Raw genomic sequence first — 23003 nt, forward strand, 5'->3', positions numbered from 1 at the left:
ATGAAAATAGTCAATTAAAATATTGAAAGAAATCTAAAAAAAATACATAAATGTAATATAATTACAATCATAATAATGCCAATAATTTTTTTTTTTAAAAATGTGTATGTTGTAATCCATTTAAATAAAAGCTAAATTTTACAGGAAATTTTATTGGGGAAAAAAATGGTTACATCAATTTAAAAAATAATTAAAATAAAGTATAAATGATAATAAATTAAAATAGTGAAGACATTCTAAATACTAATAATTAATAAATAAAATGTAATATAATAATGATATGAATGAAACACAATAAACAATACAAAAATATAAATTGTAATTTATTTAAATAATGTCAAAATATGGAAGAAAATATTTATGAATTTGCAGGAATTTTTTCTCGGAAAAAAAAATCTACATTATTGTATGACTCAAAACTAAAATTTTATTAAAGGTTTAAAATAAATTAAAAAATTAAATTAATTAAAATCATCATTTAAAACAATGAAATAATCTCAATGAACTCTATAAATAATTGAATTTAATAGTAATAATGACACTGATAAAACAAAATAAATACAAAAAAATATATTGATTAATTTGAATAATGTCATAATATGCAAGCAAAAATGTGAGAATTTACAGGAAAAAAGGAAGATTGTATCAACAATAAAATACGAATTGTACAAGTTAAAATAATAAAACCCAAAATTAATTCAATATAAATAAAAATAATTTAATTTACCTGGAATATTAAAAATAATGATTACATACTCAATATTATAAAAACAAATAGTAATTATGATAATAAAGCAAAATTAATATTAATCACTAGATGAAATTCCAAAATGATAATTTACCAAAAAAAAAACAAAAAAAAAATCCCCTCAACGTTGTGTAAATTTTTTTTGAAAAAAATGAATAAATAAATAAATTGTTGAAAAAAAAATAGATTGGTGTTAGAATATTATAAGTACTTTACAAAAAATAACTTATATTTTTCTCTATTAATTAATCAATCTATTTAATTCATTAGCTTGCTATTTAGACACTCTCAATCTGAATGGATTGGACGTCGAGTGCTGTCAATGGGTTAACAAGTTTAAAACTAAAGAAAAATTCATCAAAAATGAAGATCAAATGCATAAAAGTCCCAGCAATTCTTCGTACACCACTAGAGGGAGACAACACACCATTGTTGGTACTCATACGACACTTTTGACAAGAAATCCATGTCTTGTGTCCAGCTTCCGCGCTCAGCTCCATGGTGATGTGCGAGGACCACCCCGCTTTGACCTTCAACCTCAGCCTGGTGCGCAGCGAGCCCACCTACAACCAGCCGGTCCAGCAGTGGACCTTCACCTCGGATTTCGCCGTGAGGGAACGTCTCATTTTTCCGTCGACTTTTGGTCGGCGACTTCTCAATTTGTGACCGCGTGACGTTCAGGTGCGCGACTACTCGGGCTCGTACGCCGTCAAGCTGCTGCCGTGCACCACGCCGCCCAGCCTGGAGTACGCCGTCCCGCCCGTGTGCAACCCGAGAGAACCCGTCGGGTTCGATTTGGACATCCGCTTTCAGCAGGTAGGCCTTTGACGGTGATAGATGTCCAATCATCATTAAATCATCATCATTAATCAATTCAATCATTAATCATTAAATATTATTTATTTCAACATTTTTTCCAGTTGATTTATATCAATTTAATTCAACTTTTGTTTTCAGTTTTCACTTTTATCTTTATTTTATTTTAATTTTTTTATTTTACTTTTATTATTTTTTATTTTTTACTTTATTTTTTTATTGTTTAGCATTATTTTACCTTTATTATTTGTTTGCAAGGAAATAACAGTAACAAAAAATGAATAAAAATTGATAATGTAAATAAATAAAATAATAAAAGTATATAATAAAAATGTTTGTTTTTTTTCAATGTAATTGATGTTATGTTTGTTTGTTTTTTCAAAGTAATTGATGTTGAAATAAATGGGATTAAATGTTTTTAAATGTTGAAATACATATATAATTGAAATATGCCACCAGTTTATTTATTTATTTATTTATTTATTCATAAAAACAGTTGAATATAACAACAGAAGCACCATAAATAATAAAATCAACAACAATGATAATTAAAATAAATAAATAAATAAAATATGCCACCAGAGTTATAATTTTTTTCTTCTTCATAAAAGCAGTTGAATATAAAAAAGCCAAAACCCAGTAAATAATAAAATCAACAAAAATGAAAATGAAAATGAATTAACAAATAAAATAGAATAGGAAATAAAAATAACAAAATAAAGATGAAAATATTATTTAAAAACTGAAACTAAAAAGGATGTAAATAACTAAAAAAAAAAAAAAAAAATCCTAATAATTACATGTAAACAAACGTTTTATTAATTAAAATATGTTAATAAATATGTATAAAAAAACTAAAAAAATAAATGAAATTTGAAGTAAATTAATGTAAATAGCAATTAAAACAATTAAGAATTTAAATTTGTGGAAAAATAAATCCTGAAAAAATGAAAACATATTGAAACACACATTTAATTATTGCAGGATAGCATTACGGATTTATTTTGGCACTCCTGGCGTCCCGCAGGAGTCAGTATTAGGTCCAAAATGTTTTTCTCTTTATAAACAGTAAATGCAATAAAAAGAATTAGAGCTGTCAAAATTATCGCGTTAACGGACGATAATTAATTTTTTAAATTAATCACGTTAAAATATTTGACGCATTTAACGCACATGCCCCACTCAAACAGATTAAAATGACAGAACAGGGTCTTTCCACTTGTTACTTGTGTTTTTTTGTCTCCCTCTGCTGGCGCCTTGGTGCGCACCATGAGCCTTGTGTAATTATGATCAATCAATGGCAAGCTACTAGTTTATTTTTTGATTAAAAATTTACAAATTTTATTGAAACGAAAACATTAAGAGGGGTTTTAAGATAAAATTTCTATAACTTGTACTAACATTTATCTTTTAAGAACTACAAGTCTTTCTATCCATTGATCGTTTTAAGACAATGTTAATAATGTTAATGCCATCTTGTTGATTTATTGTTATAATAAACTAATACAGTACTTATGTACCATCGTATGTTGAATGTATATATCCGTCTTGTGTCTTATCTTTACATTCCAACAATAATTTACAGAAAAATATGGCATATTTCATAGATGGTTTGAATTGCGATTAATTAAAATTAATTAATTTTCAAGCTGTGATTAACTCGATTAAAAATTGTGATCGTTTGACAGCCCTAAAATGAATACTTAAAAATCTGGACCAAATACAAACAGCATGGCAACGTTGTTAAATTTAAGCGTACTGGTAGACATCCAAACATCATGAAAAACAACTAAAGGCCATAAATCTTGAAAACAGAAGATGTACAACAAAACAAATGAAAAAGAAAAGGTAGGAAGCTGGAGTCAAGGTATGTGACAGAACTGTGCAAAATCGCCTAAAGGAAATGGGAATTTCTTACACGAAAGCTAAAAGGAAACCATCGTTAACACTTAAACAGAAAAGATCAAGACCGCAATGGGCTAAGGAGAGGCAATCATGGACTGTGAATGACTGGATAAAGATTATTGATCAAGAATCTGCATTGGACAAGGTGATGATGCTGGAACTTTTGTTTGGTGCCGTTCCAGTGAGATTTACAAAGATGAAAACATCAAAATTCCCTCAGTCCTTGATGATATGGGGCTGCATGTCATAAGAAAGCTGTCTAAAATTTCAATGTAAACTTTTGCTAAAGTACACTTAATAAACCTGTGCATTTATTGAAGATTTAACCCTATATTGCCAAATGTATCACATTTGATGCACCTAAAATTTCATGAATTGAGACTAATTCAGAATTTTGACATTTCTTTTTGAAAAAAAAAAAATGATGGATGCAAGTCAACACATGCATCTGCAGGTTCCATGAAAAAAAACAAACAGGATTTAGCAAGGGTTATAGATATCTGAGCGCTTATTACACATATTCATTTTGACTTTTCTTTTGACATATTTGAAAAAAATTAGGACCTTCTTTTCAAATTTTGGGATTCTCTGATGATTGCTTCATATTGCTGGCATTAAAGGGTTAACCACAGTGCCTTGGCTTGACATGCAGCCTCATATCATCAAGGACTGAAGGAATTTTGATGTTTTCTTTAGGACTCATCTTTGTAAATCTCACTAGAACAGCACCAAACAAAAGTTCCAGCATCATCACCTTGTCCAATGCAGATTCTTGACTCTTGACGAGGTGATGATGCTGGAACTTTTGTCTCGTGCTGTTCCAGTGAGATTTACAAAGATGACTACCTGAAGAAAACATCAAAATTCCCTCAGTCCTTGATGATATGAGGCTGCATGTCAGGCAAAGGCACTGTGGTGAAATCTTCAATAAATGCACAAGTTTACATTGAAATTTTAGACAGCTTTCTTATCCCTTCAATTGAAAATATGTTTGTCATTTTCCAAGATGACAATGCATCATGCCGCAGAGCTAAAATTGTTAAAGCATTCCTTGTAGAAAGACTGTCAATGTCATGGCCTGCAAATAGCCCAGATCTCAAGCCTATTGAAAACCTGAGGTGGAAATTGAAAAAAATGGTCCACAGCAAGGCTCCGACCTGCATGGATGATCTGGCAACTGTAATCAAAGAGAGTTGGCACCAAATTGATGAAGAATACTCATCAAGTCCATGCCACAGAGACTGCAAGCTGTCATAAAAGCCAGAGGTGGTGCAACTAAATACTAGAGATGTGTTTTGATTGTTATTTCTTTGTTTGTTTCTAATGATTCCATATACAGTGGTACCTCTACATACGATCACTTCGACACACGATCTTTTCGACATCCGACGTAAAATTTGAGCCGCCATTTGTTTCTACATCCGACGAGTTGCTCGAAATACGACGACATGACAGCACTGCAAACGAACGCACGGTGGATTTTCTTGTGTGAGAAATCAACACAGTTTTCAAAAAAAGTTGATACAGTTGGAGAAACAAGGAAAAAAGTGATGCTTACCTTTGAAATGAAGATGCAAGTTATAGAAAAATATGAGCTTGGGGTGCGCGTCCCTGAACTGGCTCAACAATACAGCTCCATGGTCCTCTTCCGACCACCGTTCGCCACTATTTATAGGTTAAGGTGACAATTATTATTGTGGTAACATTGCTAAGGAAATCGCCAGCTTCGTCACGTTTTTATCATTTATTTAAGAACTTATCCAACACAAAACGCCCATTGTCTTAAGCAGTTGACTGCTTTCAAGAAAACGAAAGTATTATCTCTACCGCACCGACCTAACTCACTGAGACGTCAGCTTCGCGGTGCGTTCAGGGACAGTAAAAAGTGTCCGCCATATTAGAATCCGATTCGTTACATTATTTACAGGAATAATTATTAATTATTCTTATCATTATTATATTATTCTGAATTATTTATTTATTACTTATTTGTTTTTCTATGTTTAATTGTCATTTGCAACAGTGCCAGCAGTATTTATTAAGAATTTAGTATATGTTTTTAGGCTTTGGAACGAATTAATGGAATTATAATGTATTCCTATGGGAAAATCCTGCTCGACATACGACCATTTCGACTTACAAACAAGGTCCTGGAACGAATTAAATTCGTATGTAGAGGTACCACTGTATCTTTCTTCACAATGGAGTGATTCTATATTTATTTCCCTGCACTTGCTCTATAAAAGTAACATTTCTTTTAGTGTTTCTGAATGCTAAAGAGTTGCACTTTTGAAATAATTTGTTATTTTTTTCATGCTTTTTATCTGAGTTTGTTCTACATGATAAAATGTCTGAGTGAGCGCTCGTCCGAGACTGGTGATTCCATACCGTTTGCTAGGGGTTGTATTAATTGAATTGTTTGTTGCAGGTGAGCGACCCGGTAGCAGCGGAGTTCAGTCTAAACACGGAGATGATCCTGCTCTCCAAGAAGTCCCTGTGGCTCTCCGACGCGTCCGCCGGCTTCGGCCAGAGCGGTGACACGGCCTTCTCCCAAGGTGCCACTCGAAACGCGCTTCCCGACCAGAACCCGCTCTTGAACTTAAGCCCCGTGCTTAGGCGACACCATCTACGGGCGCGTGATGGTAGACCCGGTGCAGAACCTGGGCGACTCCTTCGTCTGCAACATCGAGAAAGTCTTCCTCTGCACGGGCGCCGACGGTTACGTGCCCAAGTACGACCCGCGTCGCTCGGAGTTCGGCTGCCTGGCGGACGCGCCCTCGCTGCTCTACCGATTCAAAATCATCGTGAGTGGCGACTCCTCGTCGTGTCGTCGAAGCGCGAAAACGAAATGACCTTTGTCGGTTTGCCGACTCGTAGGACAAAGCCCAGCCCGAGACTCAAGCTAGCTCCTTTGGAAGCGTGGCCTTCGGAGCCTTACTGGCCGCGGACGACCCCGCCGCTTTGCCGCTGGTCAGGCAGCCCGGAACCGATGGATTCGCCATGCGATCCGCTGCGCTATTCCAGGTAAGCTCCAAATACTCCATGTAGTAACATATGGAATAGAAATATGCATAACATATAAAAACACATTTTTTAATTAAAAAAAAGACCTAAAATGCCCCCCAAATCAACAGGAATTGACAAAAACAAAGAGAAAATGATTAAAAATAATCCAAGATCAACAGAAGTGACCCAAAACGCCCCAAAATCAACAGACATTGACTAAAAATCAACAACAAATGACCTGAAATATCCCCAAAATCAACAAGAAGTAACCTAAAATCAACAGTAAATGACCCAAAGTGCCCCAAAACCAACAGGAAGTAACCGAAAATCAACCGGAAGTGACCAAAAATCAGCAGAAAATGACCTGAAATGCCTCAAAATCAGCAGGAAGTGACCCACAAATGCCCCAAAATCAACGGAAAGTGACCAGAAAAAAAAAAGAAAAAAAAAAGACCTGAAATGCCCCAAAATCAACAGAAAGTGACACAGGAATGGCCCAAAATTGACAGGAAGTGACTAAAAATCAACAGAAAATTACCCAAAATCAACAGAAAGTTAACAAAAGTCAACAGAAAATGATCCAGAAATGTCCCAAATCAACAGGAAGTGACAAAAAATCAACAGAAACTGATCTGAAATGCCCCCAAAACCAATAGTAAGTGACACAGAAATGCCCCAAAATCAACAGGAAGTGACCAAATATCAACAGTAAATAACCCGAACCGCCACAAAATCAACTGGAAGTGACCAAAAATAAACAGTAAACGACCTGAAGTGCCCAAAAATCAACAGGGAGTAACAAAGAAATTCCCCAAAATCAACAGAAATTGACTAAAAATCAACAAAAAATGACCTGAAATATCCCCAAAATCAACAAGAAGTAACCTAAAATCAGCAGAAAATGACCTGAAATGCGCCAAAATCAACAGGAAGTGACCCACAAATGCCCCCAAATCAACGGAAAGTGACCAGAAATCGACAAAAAATGACCTGAAATGCCCCAAAATCAACAAGAACTAAACTACAATCAAGAGTAAATGAGCCAAAGTGCCCCAAAACCAACAGGGAGTAACCCAAATTCAAAAGAAATGACCAAAAACCAACAGAAAATGCCCCCAAATCTACAGGAAATGAGCTAAAATCAGCAGAAAATGACCTGAAATGCCTCAAAATCAACAGGAAGTGACCCACAAATGCCCCCAAATCAACGGAAAGTGACCAGAAATCGACAAAAAAAAAGACCTGAAATGCCCCAAAATCAACAAGAACTACAATCAAGAGTAAATGAGCCAAAGTGCCCCAAAACCAACAGGGCGTAAACCAAAATCAAAAGAAATGACCAAAAACCAACAGAAAATGCCCCCAAATCTACAGGAAATGACCTAAAATCAGCAGAAAATGACCTGAAATGCCTCAAAATCAACAGGAAGTGACCCACAAATGCCCCCAAATCAACGGAAAGTGACCAGAAATCGACAAAAAAAAAGACCTGAAATGCCCCAAAATCAACAAGAACTACACTCAAGAGTAAATGAGCCAAAGTGCCCCAAAACCAACAGGGAGTAAACCAAAATCAAAAGAAATGACCAAAAACCAACAGAAAATGCCCCCAAATCTACAGGAAATGACCAAAAATCAACAGGAAATGACCTGAAATATCCCAAAATTAACAGCCGGATTGGACAATCTCCTGCTTCAAATGGACTGGACATCTCGTGGCATCTAATGGCACCGAAACATGAGCATTCCCAGCCAGTTAGAGAGTTGCATTGTGCTTTCAGGTATCAGCGGGTCGTGAGTGGTACATCCACGCCATCTACACGGTACGCTCCCGCGACAACGCCAACCGGGGTATCGGCAAGCGGAGCCTAGAGTACCACGCGCTCAGCCGCCACCGAAGGGCCGCCGAAGTCGAGGCCATCGGCGCTGACAGCGACCGCGGCACCAACATCCTCCACGTGGCGCTGGACCGACGCACCCCCCGTGACCTCCGCGGGGAGCCCCCACTCCCCGAGGGGGCGGTTCCGCGCCAGCCGGGCCACGCCGAGGACGGTGACGACGAACCGGTGCTCATCGTGGGCGCGGCGGTCGGGACGCTGCTCGCCGCGCTGGCCGTCGTAGTTCTGGCGGTGCTGGTGCGATACAAGCGGGACGCCAAGGAGCCGTCGGACGGCGCCCGGTCAGCGGCGAAGGCGGGACTTGGCGACAGTTCCGAGGTGTGAACGAGAAGTAGGTGGAGTTTTAGGGGCACACTGAAAAGTAAGACTGATCTTATCAGGTTGTTTTAAGTAGAAAAAGATATTATTCATCTTTGAAAAAAGGGACACATTTTTCATTGAAAATCACATTTAAAGTACTTTTTACCCACAGTTTAGTAATATGTATGCACACATAATTAAATTGTACCCGCAGATTACCAAAATGTAACCACAAACTACTACACTGTGGTTTTATCCATAGTTTCTGTGAATAGCAATCTGTAACCACAGATTATTAAACTGGACTGTACTAAACTGTGGGTACAGTTCAGCAATCTGTACCCACAGTTTAGTCATCTGTACCCACAGATCACTAACCTGTGCCCACAGATGACTAAAAGGTACCCACAGTTTAATCCATTACATTTGGTAATCTGTACCCATGGTATAGTACAATACAGTGTAGTCATTTGTGGGTACAGTTCAGTAATCTGTCCGTACAAATTAATAAACTGTACTCACAAATAACTATTCTGTACTCACTCTACTGTACTGTTGGTATGGTTTAGCAATATGTGAGTACAGATTACTAAATTGTACTGTACTAAACTGTGGGTACAGATTACTAAGAAGTACCACAGTACAGTACAGTTTAGTAATCTGTACCCACAGTTTTGTACAGTACAGTTTAGTAATCTGTACCCACAGTTTAGTGATTTGTGGCTATAGTTCAGTAATCTGTTGGTACACATTACTAAACTGTGGGTACAGATTACTAAACTGTACTCACAGTTTTGTACAATGGAGTTAAGTAATATGTGGGTACAGTTTAGTAATCTTTGAGTTCAGAATAGTAATATGTGAGTACAGTTTAATAAACTGTACGCACAGGTTACTGAACTGTCCTCACGAATTACTAAAATGTATTGTACTACTTTATGGGTACAGATAACTAAATGTACTGGATTAAACTGGGTACAGTTTAGTCATCTGTGGGTACAATTTAAATCTGTACACACAGATTACTAAATTGTGCCCACATTTTAATAAACTACTGTACAAAACTCTGAGTGCAATTAAGTAATCTGTGGGTACAGTTTAGTAATCTGTGTGTACAGATTTACTAAATTGTGCACACATATTACTAAACTCTACTGTACGAAACTGTGGGTACAGTTTAGTAATCTGTGTGTACAGATGACAGAACTCTGGGTGCCATTAAGTAATCTCTGGGTACAGTTTAGTAATCTGTGTGTACAGATTTACCAAATTGTACACACAGATTACTAAACTCTACTGTACGAAACTGTGGGTACAGTTTTGTGATCTGTGGGTACAGATTACTAAATTGAGGGTACATTTAGGTCATCTCTGGTTACAGTTAGTAATCTGTGTGTACAGATTTACCAAAATATTACACACGGATTACTAAACTGTACTGTACGAATCTATGGGTACAGTTTAGTAATCTGTACTGTGGTACGTTTTAGTAATCTTTACCCACGGTTTAGTACAGTACAATTTAGTAATCTGTACCCACAGTTTAGTCATTTGTGGGTACCGTTCAGTAATATGTTAGTACAGATAGCTAAACTGTACTCACAGATTACTAAACTGTACCCAGAGATTACCTAATTGTACCCCCAGTTTAGTAATCTGTACCCACAGATTACAAAACTGTACCCACAGTTTCGCACAGTAGAGTTTAATAATCTGTGTGTAAAATTGAGTAAATCTGTACAAACAGCAGTGTTGTGGCAAACTTGGAAAAGTCGATGCGGACCAAAGTGCGACCAGGAAACGGAAGTGGAGTGAAGGGTTTTTATTGAACAATGGCTATGGCTGCGGCTGTGGCTGCGAGGGCTTGGAGGGTGGGTGCCCTGATGGCAAAAAACGAGATTAGTCAAGAGTTCAATGAATGATCGTCAAAAACTACAGGCTAGTTGGCCGATGTACCAATGGTCACTGACGGAATCATCTGGCACCTGCTTGCTGCCCAGGCAGCGCCTTATAAGCAGTGTTGATTGCGATGAGCTGCAGGTGCTCTCCCAGGTCTGCCACACCCAGCCTGCCAAGGTTGAACTCATGCCATATAACAGGAAGTGTAACAACAATAAAAGCCAGTAGAGGGGAGTGTGGGCTAGGACCACCACATACAGTTCAGTAATCTGTTGGTACACATTACTAAATTGTGGGTACACTTTAGTAATCCGTGGGTACATATAACTAAACTGTGGGTACAATTAAGTAATATGTGGGTACACTTTAGCAATCTGCGTACAGATTTACTAAATTGTACACACAGAAAACTAAACTGCTATCTGTTTAGTACAGTTTAGTAATTTGTGTGTACAGATTTACTAAATTTTACACACAGATAACTAAATTGTGGTTACTGATTACTAAACTATACACACAGTTTAGTGCAGTAGAGATGAGTAATATGTGGGTACAGTTTAGTTCAATGCAGTTTAGTCATTTGTAGGTACAGTTCGGTCACCTGCTGGTAAAGTAATCTCTGGGTACATATTACTCACATATTACTGGTAATCTGTGGGTACAGGTTACTAAACCTTAGGTACAATTAAGTAATTTTTGGGTGTAGATTTGCTAAACTGTACACACACATTACTGAACTGTGGGCACGGATTGCTAAACTGTACTCACATATTACTAATTTGTACTCACAGATGACTAAACCCTACCCACAGATGACTTTACTGTATTAAACTGTACCCACAGTTTAGTACAGTAATCTGTGTGTACAGTTTAGTAATATATGAGTACAGTTTGGTAATCTGTACCCACAGTTTAGCAATATGTACCCAATTAAAAATAACAAATAAACCTAATTCATGCATAAAACGCTTTATATTTGGTTTTCCTCGTCAGTGTGTCCCTATTCCACCTGTCGGTTTTTGCAAGTGCCTCACATTTGATGAAAAAAAAAAAAAAAAAAAAACACTTTTTGAGCGTCAAGAGCTTTTTCTTCTGAAATCTACTTGAAAGGCGCTCACCGTCGTCCCGAGACGCCGCGTCCAATCTCTTTCCAAGTTGTCGTGTGTCTTTGTCCCGCTTCCTTCGTTTCCTACTGTGCGCTCTTCTTATTCTTCTTGTTGTTTGACCTGCTGCATTTCTTGAATGTTTTTTTTTTTCATTTGATCAAACACCTCATGCTTTTGTGCATGTCTTGTGTTTTTGTTTTTTACTCTAAAATGTTAAACTGCTGAAGGCAAAAGTTGAGCCGTCGACCGAGATAAGATCTGAACCCAAAAGAGTAGCCGGTCAAACATTTGGACGCTCATTTCCGTTCATTTATTTATTGTTTACTCCTTATCGGTGCATCTTTCCACTAAAAATGTATGGAAGCGTATTACTGCCCCCCCAAAAATGTCCAGTATCATATGTTTTTATATGCTCCTTATCACATTTTTACATTATAGTTATAATAAATAATTTATACAAATGTAATCAAGTTTAATGTGATAGTTATCACATAAGAACATGGTATAATATAAAAATGTGATAATTACCATGTAAAAATGGGATGATTATCATGTAAAAGCGTGACATGTAAAATGTGATACCTTTCACGTAAAAACGTGATAATTATCATGTAACATTTATTAATGCACAAAATGTGAAAATTATCATGTCATCATATCAAACTAGCAAGTAAAAATGTTATAACTATGACATAACAACATGATAATTATAACAAAAACGTAATATGTAAAAAAAAATCATACCTAGTTTGTAAAAACATGATAATTATCATGTAAAAATGTGCTATAATATAAAAATGTAGTAATTACCATGTAAAAACGGGATGATTATCATATAAAAACGGGATGATTATCATGTGAAAGCTTGATATGGAAAATGTCATACCTTTTGCATAAAAACATGATAATCATCATGCAACAACTTGATAATTTTCATGCAAAAATGTGATATGTTAAAACGTAATAATTATGTAACAACATGACAACTATTACGCAAAGTGTGAATAATTATCACGTAAAAACATAACTCATGTAAAAACTGGGTAACTATCACATAAAAACATGATAACTATCATGTAAGAACAGGATATGCAAAACGCAGTACTATCATGTAACACCTGACAAATATGTAAAAACGTAATACAAAAACTAGAGAGTGAAAATGTTATAACTATCACATGATAGCTAGTTTGGAGAAAAAAGTGATACATGTAAAAACGTGATAATTGTCACGTAAAAACATGGTATTTATAAAAATGTGATGATTACCATGTAAAAACGGGATGATTATTATATAAAAGCGTGACATGTAAAATGTGGTCTTTCATGTAAAATGTGATAATTATCATGTAACAACGTTTATTATGCAAAAAAATTGAAAATTATTACGTTAAAACGTGATAATTATAATGTAACAACGTGACTATTACGCAAAAATGTGATAATTATCAAGTGGAAAATCAATTATCACTCTTCAACTCATATAAAAATGGGGTAACTATCACATAAAAACATAATTACATGTAAGAATGCAAAACCGCAGTGCTATCATGTAAAACCTCACAATTATGTAAAAACATGATACCATCATGTAAAAACTACCAAGTAAAAATGTTATAACTACGACATAAAAACGTGATAATTATAACAAAAATGTAATATGTAAAAAAAAAAAAATGATACCTGGTTTGTAAAAACGTGATAATTATCACGTGAAAATGTGATATGATATAAAAATGTGATAATTACCTTGTAAAAACGGGATGATCATCATAAAAACGGGATGATTATCATGTAAAAGCGTGATATGGAAACTGTCATACCTTTCGCGTAAAATGTCATACCCTTCGAGTAAAAATGTGATAATCATCATGTAACGTGATAATTTTCATGCAAAAATGTGATAATTATGTTAAAAAAATTATAATTATCATGCAACAACATGACAATTATTGCGCAAAACTGTGATAATTATCGTGTAAGAACGTGATATCATGCAAATACGCAGGACTATCATGTAAAACCTGACAAACATGTCGAAAAACGTGATACAGTCATGTAAAAACTAGCGAGAACAAATATCCTATCATATAAAAACGTGATAATTATTTCAAAAACGCGATATCATGTAAAAACATGATAACTAGTTTGTAAAAACATGATACTTTTTAAAAAACATGATAATTATCATGTAAAAACGGGATAGTTATGTTAAAACGTGATATGCAAAATGTGATAATTTCATGTAAACACGTGATAATTATTTTAAAACAGGATATGTAAAACGTGATACCTTTCATGTGGAAGCGTGATAATTATGATATAACAACCAAATAATTATCACGCAAAATTGCTTGATAAGCATCTCTTTGTGTGGCTTGAAAAGCGCTCCAGAAATAAAATGTATTATTATTATAAGTAAAATTGTGATAGTTATCACGTAAAAACAGGATATCATCTAAAAATGTGACAATTATCATGTAAAAATGTGATACTGTCATGTAAAAATGTGAAAATTATCACGTAAAAACGTTATTATAATGTAAAAATGTGATAATTAACATGTAAAAACGGGATGAATATCATGACATGTAAAACGAGATACCCTTCACGAAAAAAAAACATGATAATGATCATGTAACAACGTGATAACGATCACGCAAACATTTGATCATTATCTCATAAAAACGGGATAATCACATTTTTATATTATGAAAATATGATATGTAAAAACACGGTACTATCATGTAAACATGACAATTTTGTAAAAACGTGATAATTATCATGTCAAAACGTGATACTGTCATGTAAAAACTAGCGAGTAAAAACACATTAAAACGTGAAAACAAACAGTTTGTAAAAACATGATAGTCATTCGCCACTTGCAGTCAAAATGGATTGACATCTATCATAATGTCACTGAAACACGATCTTACACGTAGCGATCACAACAACCTTTAAACTTGATTAAATGTTTCACCGCCTGTTCCATCTGTTGTTTATGATTCATAAATATTGCGTATTATTATGGATTACCTCATTCTGCTGCGTGGAAGTAACTTTGGTAACTTTTTTCTTTTGATTATATTCAACGGTCCGGGGCTTTTATTTTGAGGGAAAAATGACATCTATGCAATTTGTAATATTCAACGTGTTTTTTGAGTTTTTCGATGCTTGTTAATCATCACCATTCACGCGTTGTATTGTGTGTTTTTTTCATGCTTGGACTCTTATGCACATGCATGTACAGTATGGATGTATATACGGCTATACAGTACTTATAAGAATATACCGTTTGGATGTTTTGGGAATGGTTGTTCAAAAAAATAAAAAAATAAAAATGAAAACAAACTAAAGCAAATACATACTGTACGTGCTGGAAGTATTTGTAACATTAGACCGAGGGTCTGCAAATAAATAATTTTCCAAGAAATTCTTTTTGTGTGGATTTTTCTTATTTTGCTGTTGACATAATGTGAAGCCATCTGTGAATACATATATATATATATGTATATACACACATATATATACTGTATACTGTATATATTAGGGGTGTCAAATGATTAAAGTTTTTAATCGAGTTAATTACAGCTTAAAAATTAATCGTAATTAATCGCAATTAATCGCAATTCAAACCATCTATAAAATATGCCATATTTTTCTGTAAATTATTGTTGGAATGGAAAGATAAGACACAAGATGGATATATACATTCAACATACGGTACATAAGTACTGTATTTGTTTATTATAACAATAAATCAACAAGATGGCATTACCATTATTAACATTCTGTTAAAGCGATCCATGGATAGAAAGACTTGTAGTTCTTAAATGTTAGTACAAGTTATAGAAATTTTATATCAAAACCCCTCTTCATGTTTTCGTTTTAATAAAATTTGTAAAATTTTCAATCAAAAAATAAACTAGTAGCCCGCCATTGTTGATGTCAATAATTACTTACGCAATGCTCATGGGTGCTGAAGCCTATAAAATCAGTCGCACCCAAGCGCCAGCAGAGGGCGGCAAAACTCCGAGAAACACAACAAGTACACCTTTCACTGTGCTCTCATTTTAATCTGTTTGAGCCTGGCATTTTGACAGCCCTTATATATATATATATATATATATATATATATATATATATATATATATATATATATATATATATATATATATATATATATATATATATATATATTAGGGCTGTCAAAATTATTGCGTTAACGAGCGGTAATTAATTTTTTTCATTAATCCCGTTAAAATATTTGACACAATTAACGCACTAGGCCCGCTCAGACAGATTTAAATGTCAGTACAGTGACAGGCCAACTTGTTAATTGTGTTTTATGGAGTTTTTCCGCCCTCTGCTGGCGCTTGGGTGTGACTTGCATATGTTATGTGGCGTAATGTCGCCCTCTGCTGGCGATTCAGTGCAGCTGATTATTTGGGTTTCGGCGCGCTTTTCTGACGTGATTATATGTCGATGCAAACTCAGACTAATCGACAGTGCTATTCAGACCAGCTAACGTCCGCATCCAGTATTCAGTGGCAGTTCTCATAGCCCCATCACACTGTTTGTGTCTAATACATGCATCGCTTGTGAGTTCTATTCCTCCTTTGTTTATATTCATGAGCATTAGATAGTTCTTGATGATGTGTATTTGAATTTGTTCACATATATGGTGAAATGCAGTTACATTGTTAGATGCTTGTGAGCTAATTGGCTAGTGCTACTGCTCAAATGGACACGTGTGTGTACATTTTATGTTATTTTGTCATTTATACAAGTTATTGACACATTGCCTTGTTATTTTCAGTTTTACAAAAATACAAGAAACGTGCTCCTGTCAAAAAGAGATGACTTCAGTAAAGCCCATTCAACTTTGCCACACCGTCTGATTTCTTTTTGGAACTTATGTTCGCTCTCTGTCAATTTGTGTACTCACACACATTGAGGACAGAATAGGGCTACTAGTTTATGTTTTGATTGAAAATTTTACAAATTTTATTAAAACGAAAACATTAAGAGGCGTTTTAATATAACATTTCTATAACTTGTACTAATATTCATCTTTTAAGTCTTTCTATCCATGGATCACTTTAACAGAATGTTAATAATGTTAATGCCATCTTGTTGCTTCATTGTTATAATAAACAAATACAGTCCTTATGTACCGTATGTTGAATGTATATATCCATCTTGTCTTATCTTTCCATTCCAATAATCATTTACAGAAAAATATGGCATATTTTATAGATGGTTTGAATTGCGATTAATTGCGATTGATTACGATTAATTAATTTTTAAGCTGGAATTAACTCGATTAAAAATTTTAATCGTTTGACAGCCCTAATATATATATATATATATATATATATATATATATATATATATATATATAGATAGATAGATAGATAGATAGATAGATATACATACACACACGCACACATCGGGGCAAATAAGTATTTAGTCAACCACCAATTATGCAAGTTCTCCTACTTGAAAAGATTAGAGAGGCCTGTAATTGTCAACATGGGTAAACCTCAACTATGAGAGACATAAAATGTGGAAAAAAACAACTGAAAATCACAATGTTTGATTTTTAAATAATTTGTGGAAAATACATATTTGGTCACCTACAAACAAGCAAGATTTCTGGCTGTCAAAGAGGTCTAACGAGGCTTAACGAGGCTCCACTCCTTACCTGTATTAATGGCACCTGTTTTAACTCATTATCGGTATAAAAGACACACAAGACCAGAGAGCTGTCGAAGGACACCAGAGACAAAATTGTAGACCTGCATCAGGCTGGGAACACTAAATCTGCAATTGGTAAAACACTTTGTGTAAAGAAATCAACTGTGGGAGCAATTATTAGAAAATGGAAGACATACAAGACCACTGATAATCTCCCTCGATCAGGGGCTCCATGCAAGATCTCACCCCGTGGCATCAAAATGATAACAAGAACGGTGAGCAAAAATCCTAGAACCACATGTGGGGACCTAGTGAATGGCCTACAGAGAGCTGGGACCACAGTAACAAAGGCTACTATCAGTAACACAATGCGCCGCCAGGGACTCAAGTCCTGCACTGCCAGACGTGTCCCCCTGGTGAAGAAAGTACACGTCCAGGCCCGTCTGTGTTCGCTAGAGAGCATTTGGATGATCCAGAAGAGGAATGGGAGAATGTGTTATGGTCAGATGAAACCAAAATAGAACTTTTTGTTAGAAACACAGGTTCTGGTGTTTGGAGGAGAAAGAATACTGAATTTCATCCGAAGAACACCATACCCACTGTGAAGCATGAGGGTTGAAACATCATGCTTTGGGGCTGTTTTTCTGCTAAGGGACCAGGACGACTGATTTGTGTAAACTGTAAAGGAAAGAATGAATGGGGCCATGTATCGAGAGATTTCGATTGAAAATCTCCTTCCGTCAGCAAGGTCATTGAAGATGAGACGTGGCTGGGTCTTTCAGCATGACAATGATCCCAAACACACAGGCAGGGCAACAAAGGAGTGGCTTCGTAAGAAGCATTTCAAGGTGCCGGAGTGGCCTAGCCAGTCTCCAGATTTCAACCCCATAGAAAATCTGTGGAGGGAGTTGAAAGTCCGTGTTGCCCAACGACAGCCCCAAAACATCACAGCTCTAGAGGAGATCTGCATGGAGGAATGGGCCAAAATACCAGCAACAGTGTGTGAAAAGCTTGTGAAGAGTTACAGAAAACATTTGGCCTCCGTTATTGCCAGCAAAGGGTACATAACAAAGTATTGAGAAGAACTTTTGGTATTGACCAAATACTTATTTTCCACCATGATTTGCAAATAGATTCTTTAAAGATCAAAACAATGTGATTTTCTGTTTTTTTTTTTCACATTCTGTCTCTCATGGTTGAGGTTTACCCATGTTGACAATTACAGGCCTCTAATATTTTCAAGGGAGAGAATTTGCACAATTAGTGGTTGACTAAATACTGTATACAGTACATAGAGTACATAAAAAAAAAAAATCAAAACTAAAGCATAAACTAATAAAAACGACAGCAGAATTCAGCCAGACGTTCAGGTAACCATGTGCTTTTATTACCAGTGCATATTTATTATAAAGAAAGCAAACAATGTATTTAGTGAGACAAATATTATATCACAATGACCAAATGCTTTTTTATTTAGCTCACAAGTGCAAATAATACGCTTCCCCCCTACTCCCAAAAAGCATATTTTCATCTACTCATATATAAATGAACAAAGTGTGGGTTTAGGTTTGGCACACAATGACCAGAAGGGGGAGCCAAAGCAGGGAAGAGGCACACGACATTCGAAACTAAGCTCTTTCCCAAATAATTTGTAATTCTGCTTTTCCCACAAAAACTTTCCTAACAAGCATCTCAATGAAAAACGCTAACACATTCACTGCCTGTGACGGCGGTAGACGTCCAGTTTGAAGTGGGAGGGGCTGGCAGCCATCATTTCCAAATCATAATGCCTTTACAAACTTATCATTTGATGAAAAATCATTAAGCATAAAACGTGTTTTTTTCATGCACAAAAAAAATAAATATAAAAAAAATTATTGAATTTGGTGAAATAAGGTTATTTTTCCTAATAAATTTCTTAAATTCTTGGATTAAATGAATTTATTACGTGAAACATTGGAATTTACGGATTTTTAAAAAACTGCTTTGATGTTATTATTTTTCATTTTTTATTATTATCAAATTGCAATCAATGAAAATTTGACTTTTTTATGTCTTAATACTGATTTAATATTGGCACAAAAAACGTGTTTTGTCTTTTAACTCATTGCCTGCCAAAGACGACGATAGACGTCCAATTTGAAGTGGGAGGGACTGGCAGCCATCATTTCCAAATCATAATGCCTTTACGAACTTATCATTTGATGAAAAATCATTAAACATAAAACGTGTTTTTCATGCACAAAAAATATATATATATATATATATAAAAAATGATTGAATTGGGTGAAATAAGGTTATTTTTCCTAAAAAAATTATCGGATTAGATATCAAAAATTGATTTATTATGTGTATTTGCGGATTTAAAAAAACTGCTTCGATGTTTTTTTTTCATTAATATTAAATTTTAATCAATGAATATTTGACTTTTTATGTCTTAATACTGATTTAATATTGGCACATAAAACATGTTTTGTCTTTTAACTCATTGCCTGCCAATGACGGGGATAGACGTCCAATTTGAAGTGGAAAGGTCATCTTTTCAAAATCATTGTTTCAGTTTAAAATATCTGGAAAATGATTTAATTTATGACAATTAAACATGCTCGTTTACTTGTGTTTTTATTGGCTTGATGTGTTGGGTTTCATAGTTGAATGTTTAGTTGTAATATTTCATATCTAATATCTAATTTAATAATAATAACTGCCAATGAATAATTGAAATAGAGCAAATTTAGGTGAAATATGTTTAATTTTCCTTATAGAATACTTCATAAATTAATTTGAACCATGTTGAAATATTGGAATTTACCGTTTTTACAAAATAGTTCAGAATTTTTTTTTTAATGATCGATTATAATCCATAAATATTCATTTAATTAACTTACGTTTCAATACTGATGTAAAAAATATGTTTTGTCTTTTAACTCATTGCCTGCCACTGACAACTATGGACGTCCAATTAATTTAAACTAGAATAAACTTCCCGGTCCACAATGAATTGGACGTCTATCGCCGTCGATGGCGTCCAGTGAGTTAAAATGTGACACGATCGTCGAATAAATACATACGAAAATGTAAGACGGGTCTAAAAAAAAAAGGACATCTATTTAAAAAAATAAAGTGTAGAAAAGCAAATAAATTAGCTTCCCCTCCCCCGCTTCTTCCTCCTCCTCGTTTTAAAAAAACCTACTAAAGCAAAAATAGGAACAAAAATGCTTCTTGTGCTGCTTTAAATGCAATAAATATTCTTCTTCTACGTGGAGCACCCATTTTCAAACAGCTGCCTTCAGTGCCGCTTCGTCGTTAGGGTCTAATATATGTACACGATCATATACATTTCGGCTATATACACTAAGTACAATGAGCAAATTGATGTGGGCGTGGCGGCCATGTTGTTTATTCTGCTGTGAGGAAAAAAGCGGCGTGAAGCGGAGTGGCGTGAGGAGCAAAGCGCACCCAAAAGAAAAGCTGTTGTTCGACTGTTACGTTGGCTTTTGGACAGAATTTAGTTGGGAAAGGTCAAAAGGTCAAAACAATAGCTTAGCTCGAACTCATTCACTGCTACTGACATTGACGTATGTCCATATTGTTTGAGTTGGAGAAACATTTTCCCTTTCATTTGACATATTTTTACATGAAATAGTGGAGTAGCGAGGTCAAAGGTCACTGAGGTCAGAAATACATTGGCTTTCAAGATATTAATTCAAGAATGAACGAAGAGTATTAATCTGACTTGCACATTATTTTTGTGAGATGAGATCGAAAATTTAAAATTTGAGTTAATGAGGTCGAAGGTCACGGAGGTCCGACAAGATAACACAAGATCAAATGATCAATTTTGTCATATGAAAAAGAAGAGGTGATTATTACATTTTAGGGTCACTAGGTCAAAGGTAACAGAGGTTAGAAAAATAATTTTTGTCAATGACTCAAGAATGAATAATGGACTTTCTTATTGTTTGAGTTGGAGACGTTTTCTCTGACATTTTACACAAATCTTAAAATAGCGGGGTAAAGAGGTCAAAGGTCACAGAGGTCTGAAATATGTATACTTTCAAGATAACACAAGATCGAATGGTGAACTTAGCAAATTTGTAGGATACATTTGTTATATGAAAAAGAAGAGGTGATTATTACATTTTAGGGTCACTAGGTCAAAGGTCACAGAGGTCAGAAAAATATTTTTTTCAATGACTCAAGAATGAATAATGGACGTTGTTATTGTTTGAGTTGAAGAGACGTTTTCTTGTACATTTTACACAATTTTTAAAATAGCGGGGTAAAGAGGTCAAAGGTCACAGAGGTCTGAAATATGTATGTTTTCAAGATAACACAAGATCAAATGGTGAACTTAGTAAATTTGTAGGATACATTTGTGATATGAAACAGAAGAGGTGATTATTACATTTTAGGATCACTAGGTCAAAGGTCACAGAGGTTAGAAAAATATTTTTTTTCAATGACTCAAGAATGAATAATGGATGTTCTTATTGTTTGAGTTGAAGAGACGTTTTCTCGTACATTTTTCACAAGGTTTGAAATAGCGGGGTAAAGAGGTCAAAGAGGTCTGAAATATGTATGTTTTCAAGATAACACAAGATCGAATGCTGAACTTAGCAAATTTGTAGGATACATTTGTGATATGAAACAGAAGAGGTGATTACATTTAAGGGGTCAATAGGTCAAAAGTCACAGAGGTCAAAAGGATAATTTATCGATAACTCACGATAAAATAAGGAAGTATTTTTCAGACAATATGTAATGTGATATAATTTCTTCTTATACAAGACTTATAATTCTCAAAGACCAAAATAAAAAAATCATTTGTAGACAAATTGGGTTTTGTCTGTTACGTCTTGAAAATCTCATCATTTTACAACATTTTTCTAAAATATTCAGTGTTCTCATAAAATTTTCCTCATCACACTATTCCTGTAAATTTAATTTTGTCACCCTGTAATAATATTGTTTCCAACATGAACGAACGTATTTAATCTTGCCGCGATATTCATGATGAAATATATTTTTTCCTCATGACATTCCAAATGTATTCCCAACAATTCCATGCAGAATTTAGTTTTCTTTTGAGTGCGACCCCTCACTTCTAAAACCGATGATGCACTGTGACTTTGGCTATTTACAAAAAAGAACTCATGCGTTTGGACCAAGTTACGCAGCTCGTTAAATACTCGAGTCTATCTAACACACTTTAGGTGTGCGTGTGGCCCTTTAAGGGGGCGACTTCACAAAAAAAATTAAAAAAACAAATCAAAAATACAAAACATTCCGAGTACACACCGTCAGGTTTTTTTTTATTGCACGAGGTCTACTGCAGGTAGCGGTACACCTTGAAGCAGTGGTTACCCGAGTCGGCCACCGCCACGTGGCCGTCTGAAGTGAGGGCCAGCCCTTGGGGGCCGTACAGGGGGTCCGCCGTGGTGTTGATGTAAGATAGGAAGGAGCCCGAGCTGTCGAACACCTGACGGAATGCAAAGTAAGACCTGGAAGTTAGATTTAATTTAACTCAGTGACAGCAATTTTACTTTTGACATGTTTGAGTGACAGGTGACTACGCCAATGGCATAAAAGCATGATGAAGCAGGAATAATGGCCACCAGGGCT

The 23003-nt window shown here is 35.0% G+C and overlaps 2 protein-coding genes across 2 annotated transcripts in view; one reads left to right on the top strand and one right to left on the bottom strand.

The window, feature by feature from the left end:
* LOC130917272 (FRAS1-related extracellular matrix protein 2-like) overlaps positions 1 to 15099 on the top strand; it is a 231029-nt gene extending 215930 nt beyond the window's left edge. Inside the window, exons 19-24 of the mRNA XM_057838514.1 lie at positions 1230 to 1357; positions 1430 to 1564; positions 5898 to 6024; positions 6086 to 6273; positions 6347 to 6493; positions 8257 to 15099. Of these exons, the coding sequence (XP_057694497.1) occupies positions 1230 to 1357; positions 1430 to 1564; positions 5898 to 6024; positions 6086 to 6273; positions 6347 to 6493; positions 8257 to 8697 (1166 nt within the window). The 3' untranslated portion in view covers positions 8698 to 15099. The remainder of the gene's footprint in view (positions 1 to 1229; positions 1358 to 1429; positions 1565 to 5897; positions 6025 to 6085; positions 6274 to 6346; positions 6494 to 8256) is intronic.
* Positions 15100 to 18742: 3643 nt separating this feature from the next.
* Positions 18743 to 23003, bottom strand: part of LOC130917626 (tripartite motif-containing protein 3-like) — a 36040-nt gene continuing 31779 nt past the window's right edge. Inside the window, exon 12 of the mRNA XM_057839226.1 lies at positions 18743 to 22860. Within this exon, the coding sequence (XP_057695209.1) occupies positions 22708 to 22860 (153 nt within the window). The 3' untranslated portion in view covers positions 18743 to 22707. The remainder of the gene's footprint in view (positions 22861 to 23003) is intronic.

This window comes from Corythoichthys intestinalis, chromosome 6, assembly GCF_030265065.1.
Source record: "Corythoichthys intestinalis isolate RoL2023-P3 chromosome 6, ASM3026506v1, whole genome shotgun sequence".
NCBI lineage: Eukaryota > Metazoa > Chordata > Actinopteri > Syngnathiformes > Syngnathidae > Corythoichthys > Corythoichthys intestinalis.